The sequence below is a fragment of the Callorhinus ursinus genome, unplaced genomic scaffold (assembly GCF_003265705.2).
Source record: "Callorhinus ursinus isolate GAN/ISIS: 27379988/994484 unplaced genomic scaffold, GSC_fseal_2.0 scaffold54, whole genome shotgun sequence".
In the NCBI taxonomy this organism is placed as follows: domain Eukaryota; kingdom Metazoa; phylum Chordata; class Mammalia; order Carnivora; family Otariidae; genus Callorhinus; species Callorhinus ursinus.
Genome location: NW_027397116.1, coordinates 8,337,328 through 8,349,594, shown reverse-complemented (window position 1 = coordinate 8,349,594; position 12,267 = coordinate 8,337,328). Strand labels below are relative to the sequence as shown.

General features: G+C 35.3%; 1 protein-coding gene across 10 annotated transcripts in view; it reads left to right on the top strand.

Moving 5' to 3' along the window:
* SPATA17 (spermatogenesis associated 17) overlaps nucleotides 1–12,267 on the top strand; it is a 215,146-nt gene that overhangs the window by 21,411 nt on the left and 181,468 nt on the right. For all 10 annotated transcript variants that reach the window (XR_012375661.1, XR_003212173.2, XM_073884110.1 and 7 more), the window contains exon 4: nucleotides 2,917–2,967. Coding sequence is in view for 8 of the 10 variants with exons in the window: in XM_073884110.1 (XP_073740211.1) it covers nucleotides 2,917–2,967 (51 nt within the window). In the remaining 2 variants the exon portion in view is untranslated. The remainder of the gene's footprint in view (nucleotides 1–2,916; nucleotides 2,968–12,267) is intronic.

Sequence of the window (12,267 nt, the reverse complement as noted above, 5' to 3'; positions counted from 1 at the left end):
AAAATATGAAACATGCTTTCATCAGTGCTCATGGTCCAATCCCACTGAATAGCAGCCCTGTCCAAAAGATTCACATGGGTACTAACCATGCAGAAAATTATGTCTTTAAAAGGACTATATCCTCCAAAAAAAATTTCAGAAGCCTTATAAAAATTGAGGTGGGTGATGTGGCAAAGGCCATATAGCTAGCAAATGGTTGACTAAGTGTTCATGCCAGAAGTTCTTCCTGCTCTATTTGTTGTAAATGCAATATATCACTTCTGTTTATCCTTCTGTCTCTCTTTCTGTCCCCCTTTCCCCTCTCTTTCCCTTTCTTTGTTTATTCAACAAACATGCTTGATTTTCACTCCAGATTTTTAACCCTAGTAGACTTAGTATCTTATGATAAAATGGGAAATTAATAAATAGTAAGAAAATTTTAAGAATGTTGTCTGTTGAGAAATTACAATAGCTCGTCATTGTTGGAAATACTATTAATATTTAGTAGCTAGGATATTCTTTGCGTATCCAACTCCATGAAATTAAAAAACAAATTTTGAGGACAGAATTCTAGACAACAATATTAAGAACAAAGGCTTTTGTATGATTTATATTTTAACTATTCATATACCAAAAGAACAAATATTAATAAAACAAGTAGTATCCTTGCTCAGAATGGAAATCTGATGAAAGATGAAAGAAATCTTACAAAATTTTAAAAGTGTCTAAATGTGTCTTCATAGATAAGCTTATGAAAATGAACAATTCACATTCACAAATGATTTTTTTTAGTGTTTTGAAAATTGTGGTAAAATACACATAGCATAAAATTTACCATTTGTACCATTTTTAACTGTACTATATTATTCAGTGGCGTTAGGTACATTTACATTTTTATGCAACTATCACCACTACCCATCTCCAAAATTTCTCCTTCATCTCAGATGGAGACTCTACCCATTTAACAAAAGCTGCCCTGCTTCCTCTAGCCCCTGGTAACTGCTATTCCACCTTCTGTCTCTGTGAATTTGGCTATTTCAGGTACCTCTTAGAAGTGGGATCATGCAGTATTTTTCACATAAATATATTTTGTTACTTTCCAAAGCAAATAAATTTAATATCAGTGAGTGATTCACATGAGAATGATATACTGGAATCAAAGTGCTTTTCCACCTTTTAGCTATAAAAGTCAGAACCCATACACTTAAAACCTAGATCTCTCTTTTATCTGCCTCCAGAATAAAATTTAACCTCTTACATTTTGGAATTTTACTTATTGTTAAATTACATACTTTTAGCTACAAAATTTGTAAGAGCAGTGATAATCCCTTTTTATAATCATCAACTATATGCCAAGCACCTTAAAAATTTTGTCTCATTTTAATCTTCACCCCAGCTCTATGAAGTATGTACTGTTGCATTTTGTGAGCATGGAAGTCAAGACTGGCCAGCTTTAAGTAACTTGTTCAAAGCGACACAGTTGGTAAAAGCAACATCAGGACCTGAACTCATGTCTGTGGCTTGAAAGCTCACACATCATCAGTGCTGCTGACTGAACAGCACCATATTAAAGATAAGAAGCATTGCCTCTTTCTGAACCCAGACATTTTAGATATTTAATTTTTAGTATGTTTCTCCTGTATAAAATAATTTAATGGTTATATCTACATCAATCGGACTTGAAATATGGCATTAAAGTATTCATCTCAAACGCCAAGAATTATACCTCACTTGCTATGACGAAGAAAGAGAATTTAAAATGAAGTCACATCATTGTGTTCATTTGTAAATAACATATTGCAGCCAACTGTTTCTTAATTGCTCAAACTGTTGATAAATAATCCAGCCCTGCTGCTCTCCACAGACAATTTGCTTTGGATCAGACCAGGCAATTCAAACAATCCTAATTACAGTGAAACCCTTTTATATGAATTTCTGTTTGTTGCAGGGAAGAAAACCCCTATATAAAAGGTTAAGGCACTTATCTCTGATTTTTGCTTGAAACACAGCACCTAATACCCAAGCTTAAGTAATATTAGTCAAATGAATTTCGATTGAATAAAAATAAAGTAATATTTTGTATTAAAAATGTATATTTCATTGCTTTTATTTATTGTACTGTCATGAGTTATGTTAATTTTATGTTTTTAATTAAAAGATATAACAGATGTAGAGACTTCATTTAAAGCAATATTTGCCTTGAAATAAGCTATGTTGCTGAATGACTGTGTAGTGTAACAGAGATTTGTATATTAATAGACAAATGTATCTACACTAGAAAGAAACCAAGACCTTAGGAAGTCTTCACTATATCAGGGGATTTGCTGTAACATGATATCATTGTATTTATGATTTTATGGTGTTAAAATGAATATTAAATGAAACAAAATTCCAAAGGATTACTCAGGAGGCAGCTAAGTACATAACATTTTGTACAGATGGTTGGAAGGCACAATTTTGCTCCATCACTGCATCCATATCGTTGAAGGATTTCGACTGAAGACAGCATTTCTTTGAATTTTTCATTAAACCAGACGTCTTGAAATATGAATTCCTTTTATGTTTCTTTGAGTTTTGGCTAAAAGAACCCCAGTGAATAAATCATACAATACTACGTGTCACCAGCACTTGTGAATATTTCTGCTTTGTTATTCTATTCTCAGTAGAGCACCATTGATTATCAAACTCAGCGGAGAGCATTTTATGATCATATATCTCCATTAGCTCCTAGTTTGACTATCATAGATTTTTCTGGTTAAGCCTGCATTATGTATTAGGAAGCCTATCTCTTCAATACGAAGTTTGATTTCATTTTTCTAAGCCCAGAACTCTTATTATGTATTATGTATAAAGATTCTTATCTTTTATATGTAAAAATAGCCTGCACTGTCTTTGTGTAACTGAACTATATGCCATCTTTTTTTTCCTGATTCACAGTTCGCATCTTGTGCTATGAAGATGAATCTCTACAATGCAATGGCTGTCAGGGTAAATATTTCTTCACTTGTTAAACAAATGAAAAGTCAATTGTGCTCTGAATTCCCTTTTAATAAAATGAGCAAGCCAGAATAATGCAAATTTGATTGATATGCTAATGGTTAGAGAGAAAAGAGTACATAGTTAAAAAGTTAGTTATACTAGATAATCTTGGCAGTATTAAAAATTAGACTAAAATGTAAAACATGTAATTATCAGTGCTTATGTTTTAGAATGTTAAATATCTCTGAGCCATAACTAGAGAAAGACCGTAAATATTAATGAAGCAATGTATTAATTTCCATATGTCATATAGAATATTGTGATAAATAGATGAACATGGTTCTGGAATATAAGATGCCGGCCCAATACAAATCAATTAGAAATTATTCATATGATTTAGCAGTAATAAAGTCAGTTTCCACCTTAGAAGTTTTATTTCTATCCTCTCTCTATGTTCAATTTTATGTATTATTTTCCTAATGGAACGCTGAGCTTAGTGATTATGAGGCTGGTTTGGTTTCTGCACAGATTTTGGGAATGGGCACAACAAAAGTATTAGTCCTCTTGTCTCAGATAGTATGGTAATAGCTTAATTGTGGAGCTATTATAAATGGAGAAAATACTTTGGTGAATTTCCTAAATGTCCTTAGAACTTATGTTGCCTTATTATATTCTCTTTCATTAATCTATTAGTTCTTCAGCTAATAATAGAATTTATTTTGGGTGAAGCAGCGTAGTAAAATACCTTCTAAAAGTCCTGTGTGGAACTATGGCAGCTAAATTAACATTATTTTGATTATGTATACTGCTTTGGGAAGGGTGCTTTCCTCTGCAGGTATGGGTGTGTGCTGAGAGCCTATCCCAGGTACAGTCTCCACGTACGATCTATCTTTTCTTTTCCTTTTCCTTTTCCTTTTCTTCCTTCCTTCCTTCCTTCCTTCCTTCCTTCCTTCCTTCCTTCCTTCTTTCTTTTCTTAAGATTTTATCTATTTGAGAGAGAGACAGAGCATGAGCAGAGTGGAGGGGCAGAGGGAGAGGGAGAAGCAGGCTCCCCACTGAGCAGGGAACCCGACATGGGTCTTGATCCCAGGACCCCGAGATCATGACCTGAGCCAAAGGCAGACATTTAACTGACTGAGCCACCCAGGTGCTCCTCTGTCTACCTTTCTGTTCCCCTATGGTTTAGAGAGAAAAGGAAGAGGAAGAAGTAGATCTTCTTACTTCCTTTTCCTGAGCCAAAGGCACATACTGTAGCTGCGATGGGCTATTTACCTTTGTTAATAATATAATAGTATAGGAAAACAATTTGGTTTTCTTCTTTCACTGGGAATGCTTAAATCTGGGAATTTAGGAGATTTTGATTCTCTGTATAACTCTGCCAAAGACTTAACTTCTGAGCCTTCAACACTGTTAGATTCTCTCTTTTCTGCTTATTTTGTGTCAGGTGTGTCTCCAAAGTAAAAAGCAATAGATGACTGTGAACGTAAAGTACTTGCTGACCTAAGACTTAGATGTTTCCATAGATCACCAGGGAAGATAAAGACATAGAAGACAGGGTTAGAAAAATGCATTCTGTTGTTTGCTATTTAGCCCCCAATCTTCCTATTGAGTTTTGATCTGGCTTGAATCATGATTCTGTTTACCTAGATTAGGCATATCGAAGAAACCCATGTCAATATAAGCCTCTTGAAAGGCAGAGTTTTTGACTTCCCAACATTATACTAAAAGCTGCATTTCCTACTAGCATCACCCAAAGTCAACTTGTCTTTTATTAATGTTAGTGAACGATGTTAAACTTTACCTGGGTCCTGTGATCATGGAAAGCAACAAAGTTTAAAAAAATTTCCCCACCCTCCGGAAACAGCTTGCTGCAAAAAAAAAAAAAATTGCCCTTCACCACATGACTTAGATGAGAGGCATAGATATGTCCCTTGTTTACCTATGACAAGGCCAGGCACAGCGACCCCCTTCCTAAATTTCCATTCTTTACCTCACAAATGATTAGCACAACTGCTTGTCTCCATCGATCAATTGGAAAAACATGTTTATTCACCAAACTGTGGTTGAAGTTCTCTCCTCCCTCCGGGTCCCTGAATTTTAGCCAGCATATAATACTTCCTCCTGAGAATAGGCTGGCTTCCGGGTAAAGCATTTTCTGATCTATCCGATTATGCCACCCTTTCATCCCACTTCCCCACATCAAGTTCTTTCTAGCCTTGTTTACATCTTCCTATTAAAAACAAACAAACAAACAAACAAAACTCTTTGTGTCTACTTCTTGACATGCTTACAGATCTTATGGTCAAAGCACTCTCCCTATTGCAGAAGTCCACTCATCTATTGTGATGGTCACTCACTCCCTCTCCCTTATAATGATTCTTTGAAATAAAGTCTCTCTTGCTGTGTCCAGAGTTATTTTTTATGCAACATATTCCAGGAGAGAAGAGTAGAGGTGAGGATGCAGTGACCATTAAAGTGAGGCAGAGGAAGGCTTGAGCCAAGCCACTGACGACACACAGGAGTTTTTGTGAGGCTATGTGGAGGATGTAAGCACTACTGTGAGAAATTTATAATAAAAACACTTCTCTAATGAAGATATTCAAAGACTGCATTCAGAGGTTTGGATGAGTTGACTTGGTAATAGACTAGGTACTTACTTCATGTTCCTACGATGAGGAATGGGGCTTACTTGCATGGAGGCCAAAATGACTGCCTAGCAAAGATTAAATTGTAGTGTTGGTTGATCACAGTGACCAGAACTGAATTTATTTGTAAGAAGTGCAGTTTTGCAAGATGGTGCTCTGAAGATTGTGCTTTCTGCAGGAGAAGAGTGGCTAAAGAAACCAGTGTGTGGTCCACATCCCTTCATGTTGTGCACATCTGAAGTTACAATCCTGGCTAGATACCACTAGCTGAAGTTTTACGTCTAATAGCTACACCTCTGCCTTTTCAGTTCATCAGCTACTGAGTAACCTTGTTCAAAATAACTGTCCCTTAAATGCTTTACATATGGGTGGCTGTGTGTGTCCAGGAGGAAGAATTTCTAAGAGTCATAGATAACTACCAAAAATTTATATGGTCAATAATATTCCAACAGATATATGTGCACACAAATCTTGAATAAGATTTTCACGTACAATAGAAAAGAAGAACTTTTGTCTTAATTTGCCTTATATACTGAGCTGATTACAAATTATGTTTGACTGTTGACTCCTAGCATGACAAATTATCACCAATTGCTAACGAGGCTAGTGGAGCATTCCTGAAAATAGAGGGATTTAAAAAATACATTTTTTAGCCTATCTTATAATAAAGAATAAATTATATGATTTTTTAATGTAATATGTATCCATATCCTGATTTGCTGCATTTATTTTTTCAAGGGTCACCTTCTCTCTAAAGACTTTACGATCCCCCTACCCATGTGGAATTGATCACTCTTTTTATGTCCTATTTTACCATCAACATACTTCTGTTATAGAACCTGTAACATTTTATTATCTTCACTAATTCGCATGCCTGTATCCACCTCCCCACACACTGTAAGTCCCTTGGGGCCCAGATCCTGTTCTCTTAGTTTTTGTATCTACAGTTTCTGGCTTATAGTAGGTGGTTAAATAAATTTCCCTGAATAAATCAATGAACGTTAGCCCATTCTTTTCTAAATGAGGAGTAAAAAAAGTCATTTGTTTTAAATACTTTTTGTTTAAGTCCCTCAGTGTCTTTGTTGGAAATTATTTAAGCCTTTGCTGGGGGACCTTTAAGACTTTTTGGAAATCTGGTGAGGTTATGTGGTATAGATAAACTGGACGTGGTAAGGTACTATTTGGTTAGTGCAATTCTCAGGTGAATGGAAGATCTCATGAACTTTGCGACCTTGCCTAAGTATCGTAGCATGTACAGGTTTGAAGGAGGTTTACTATGATATAAGCTGCTGTCAGAACCCACAGTATGCCTCCTTAAAATCCCTGTTACTGATATGCTGCTAGGCCAGTGACAGTCAATTAATACAGCAATAAATTGCTCAATAAATTTTTATCTTAACTCTCGGGGCCCTATTCCTCCTGTTTCTCTCTGTGACACTTTATTGCCTTTTTGGTCTTTAATTCAACTTTACTCCAGATTAGGGTTCTGCCTTTCCTCCAGCATTTTGGATATTCCATTGTGAATCTTGTCTAAATTTGGTCCTCAACTTTTTTTATTTTTTAGTTCTCTCTTTTTGAATAGCTTTTAGTATCTTATACAAATGTCCTGAACTGATTCAGTTGCTAAATTCCTTTCTTTCCACATCCCATTTAGATACATAATTGTCTATCCTTTTAGAGTCTGGCGTAGAGTTGACCCTCCATTTCTGATGCCAGGGAGAATCTAATTAAGCACTTAGGTGTCACCTCAGGTCCACCAAACGCTGGGCTTAGCAACTCAGCTTCCTAATAACAATACTATAAAGATGAAGGCAAATTGCTTTATGTATAGAAAGTCCATTAAAAAATATCCCCAGGTAGCAAAAAGAAAGTATAGCTTAGCAGGATTATTTCATCCATCCTAGGGTCTATTACTTGTTCCTTTTCCTCAGTACCTTGACTCATGGTTCTCAACATTTAGTGTTTTCTCTTGCTTATGACTTTCGTTTACTGGCTGACCCCATCCCAGATGAAGCCTCTTCTGTGGAGTGGTATATATCATATACTTAATTCTTCCATTTATAGGTCACCCAAGAGGCTGAATGTATATCTAGCCTCAACCTTGTCTTTGAGGCTCCTATTTCCCCAAGAGAATGGCTCCAGATTTTCACACTTATTACCTGAGTGTGAATATAGATATGTTGCTGGCAAATCTGAGCATACCTTTTGTCAAACTGATCATCAGTGGAAGCTATATGTCTCTGAGGCCAGGCAAGATAAATATTGTAATACCACATATTCCCAAATCTTGGTAAGTCAGAACCATTAGTAAATAATAAGAGTTAGCAATTGCATGGCAGTTACTACCCTCCAGGCACCAGTCTTAAATATTTTAACTCTTCTCTGTAATCCTCACAACCAGCTCTCAGAGGTCGATATCATTATGATTCCAATTTGAAAGATGAGGAAATAGAATCACAGAAAGGTATCTTGCCCAAGGTCCCACAGCTAGTGAGTGAGTGTTGGGAATTGAACCCGAGAGGGCTGGTACCAACATTTCTGTTACTACTGACCACTTGTATTCTTGCCTTTACTGCTAGTCTTCTCCTTTTCTCTGTATCTGGATGAGAACAACCATGTGAACCCTGGACTGAGCTCTTATGGAAACTTCATTACTTATGCTCTGGTTTACTTGATAAACTGATCCCCTGGTCCTCACAGTTCACGAGCATCTTACTGGTAGTACATTTTACTTAGGGAATTCTAAACTTAGTGACAATTCGTAGGAGACCACAGTGAGTGTCACATGCTTCCCCTTGCAGGCAGAATTGGATGACAAACCTCTCCTTGTAAAAGAAGGCTGGGACCTTTACCTACTGCTACTGCTAGCATCAGGATTTGTCCCCCATCATCACCCTAAGACCGCTAGCAATTTCAACTGCTAATCTCTCTGTACATTAACTCTTAGACTATACTGGTCTTCAGTAAACTAAACATAATGAGGATATGTAGTCTGTCACAGAGTTTGGAAGTTAACCAGAGTGCTCTCTGCAAAGTATATGTTCCTAATAATGTCCTTGAAAAGCCTCCATTGGGTTATCTTACACATCTTGAGTCCTCCTTTGCTTGTCTGTCCTAGGACAACTGGCGCAATATCATATGAATGCAAATTTCAGGAAGTGCTAATGTGTAGTATCTTAGAGATCTCGTAAAAAAATATATTCCATCAGTCTTTTTCTTCTCACTTTCAAAATCTATGAGAAATGAAAAATGAAAATAATCTAAAGCTTACAGTTTTTAAAAAGCTACTGCTATAACTGATTATTTCAAGTAGAATTCCCTTAACCCTGGAAACTTTGTACATGTTACTGATCAATCATATATACTTATGTAATGATATTCTTCTGGAACCTAGAGCATCCCGGCTGATCCTTTATTATTTCAGTTATTTTAAGTGATTTGTCTTGAAATTAGTGTCCCAAAATATTTTGGTTCGGATAGAAATCTTCACTTAAGAAAAATAAAGACTATAATAACAGGAGGATCACTAGATTAAAGATCACTTAAAACAGCCAATTTGCAAAGTAACCATGACTTTATTGGCTCTTTCTTCTTAGAGGTCTGGATCTCTGAATACAAATTTTAATTTACAAACATTAATCCAGCTTGAAACATCAATTAACCATTTTATTTTGTTTCCCACTTGTGTTTAAAATATAAAAATATTAGAAATTATTACATGGTGGCTTTAATTAAAAAATAGTTGAATATGTGTCAGATATATAAGGATCCATTTCAATCTCCTAAACTATTTATAATCCGGTTTTTGTATTTGTCATACTATGAAGTAGGTACGTTTAGAATAATGACTCCATGATTAGATGGATAGAGATAAGTAGGAATTTATCAGGAATAATTCAGGAAGTAATTAAGGAAATAATTTAGGACACAATAGTGAACGTCTGTTATATACTAGATATTATGTTAGGCTCTAGGAATACAAGTTAATAGAAGCAGATGTCCCAAAATGTCAGCCCAAGGACTAAGAGGTAAAGGATCAGACAGCTTTAGCCTGATGACGGACGGATGTTTAAACCCCCATCACCATGCAAAAGAATATTTCTTCTCCCTTCCTACTACTTCTAGTACCAGTAACATTGTGAGATGATTAAATAAATTTGTAGTGAAAGGGAGTATAAAGTCAGGGAGAGTGGGGAAACAGCATCAAAGAGAAGAAACTGCATATGGAATGATCATCCAGACTCTTCCATTAGTTACAAATACCTAGTTAAGATTTCCATTCATATACGTATGTTTTTGACATGATAATTCAGTGACACCTAGTATGAAATTTGGATATTACTGTTTTTTAAATACCTTGGAGAATTTAGTAAACCTACTTTTCGGGGCACACTGTATAATCTAGGATGTTGAGCACTCTAGTAAATAAGAGCATAGCCATGAGTAAGGGTTCTACTTGCCCGCTCTCAAGTCCACTCAGACCACTGATGCTACGCAGGTTATTATCAGTGATAGACATTTTGTTTTCCATGTCTTCATTTTAATTTTAGGTGAGAAGACTTTTTTTTCCTCTTTTGATAACAGTAATGTTACTATGAATTTTGAGAAATAAAAGTAAACCAGTGGAGGGTAAATCTTTTCTATGAGCAGATGGCTTTTGGTATATCAGGTTTTTGCCATTTGTTTTAGTGCTTAAAATAAACATTATTTATAAGACCACTTACATTTTGATGTTACTTAATGAGGAATATGCATCATTGATTTGACTAGCTTAAGAGGTCATTTAGAACTTGCCTGTTTAACAAGCTGTAATCTGCTGAGCACACAATGACTTTGTTTAAAATTATCTATTCAGAGCTGATCAATGACAATAATTGTTTTATACCAATCACTTCTGAAAGTTGCTAATTACTTTAAAGGACATGAATACTAGCCTTTTTTTTTAAGTCATAACCCATTCACCTTGAAATTAAGAAATGTTATAAAAAGTCATCTAGCCTCTTGAAAGAACTGTTTTTTTTTTTTTTAATTAAAGTTGATTCGCTAGTACTGGGACATCAACAGGAAATTTAGGCAAAGTTACAGATGTCATCTGTTCTTATAAGAGAAAGTATAGTAGAATCTCCACTGTATTGTATCTTCTATCAATTAGGGATTGGTTAAACTGGACTCCTTATAACATGGGAAAATGGTTATCTTTTAAATGAAAGAACACATACACATACTTTTTCTTCTTATGTAGTTCATCTGTAAGATGTTTTAGTGGAAAGAGTGGGCTTTTGAATAAGACAGAGCTGGGTTTGTATCCTGACTTTGCCATTTATTCTTTTACTGGTTATGTGAACTTGATCAAATTACTTAACCTCAGTTTCTTCATTTTTAACATGGAGATCATGCCGCATGCATAGGTTAGCATGAGAATTAAAGCAGTTAGTTAATGTAATACCTGGCACATTCATGAGCTTCCCTTCACGGGATGGCAGCATCTTCCCCTGGCCAAACACCCAGTTTCTTTCTACTTTTACCTACTTACCTCTAGCAAAGCCATTTAAAGATTGATTATCAATCAATATTATTAATGTGGTTGAGTTTTAATTTGTTACTTTAACCATCACTTGCTCAGTGTGTTTTATTTTTATTTTATTTATTCATTTTTTTTTAAAGATTTTATTTATTTATTTGACAGAGCCGAAGGCAGATGCTTAACAACTGAGCCACCCAGGCGCCCCTCAGTATGTGTTTTAATACCCAATTCTGAATAAAAGGATTTGTCTTGGAAAAGAATTTTAGCCTGCCTTTGGGTAGATGTCTAGGGAGGTTGGATATTAGAAGATCCCCTGAGAACACACCAATTATAGACTCTCTGGAGGTGGTTAGTGCTGTTTCTAGTATTTGCCTGGTTTGAAGTGGGAGGGAGCCCATGCCACTGACTTCAGGTATCCTTCCTATTGACATGAATTCAATTTTAGTTTTGTCCTTTCAGACTTTTTTCTCAGAATGGGCATACACGGTGCCCTAGTGTGACCTAATCATAAATCAACATCTTTCCTTTTTCCTTCTCAGTGATCCAGCATGCATCGTTTAATCTTACTTCATTTAGAATTTAATGATGTTTTAATGTTATAAGTAGTTCCTACCTTAACACTATATGATATCCTAATATTTTCCCATTTTTCCTAAGTCACTTCTGTTGCTAATGATGGATTTTCTGTTTGTACTTTTGTCTGAAAGTGTTCTCTTCTTTTATTGTATGACTGTACATGAAGTAAAAGCATGGTGTAATATTTGAAGCCATCCCACCAGCTCTATGACTGAAAGCAATGATTTAACCTCTCTTAAGTATCAATGTCCCCTTCTATCAAATGAGACTAATAATAATCTCTACCTCAAAATGATATTGTAATGATTAAATTAGATGAGCCAGGAAAATATTTACTTATTTGCATATATGATTTATATACATAAACATATTCCAACTGATTATTCTTTTTCATTAGGAAAGTGGTTTGTATCAATTCCTCACCTTTCTTTGTCAGCTCTAATACAGTTTGGTCAAATTAGAGGGAGATAGTTTCTAAAATGAGTATATAACTTTAAAAAAATAATTTTTCTTATTTAATGAATTTCTAAAATAAGATCACTTGAAAAATATTTGGAAAGGTGC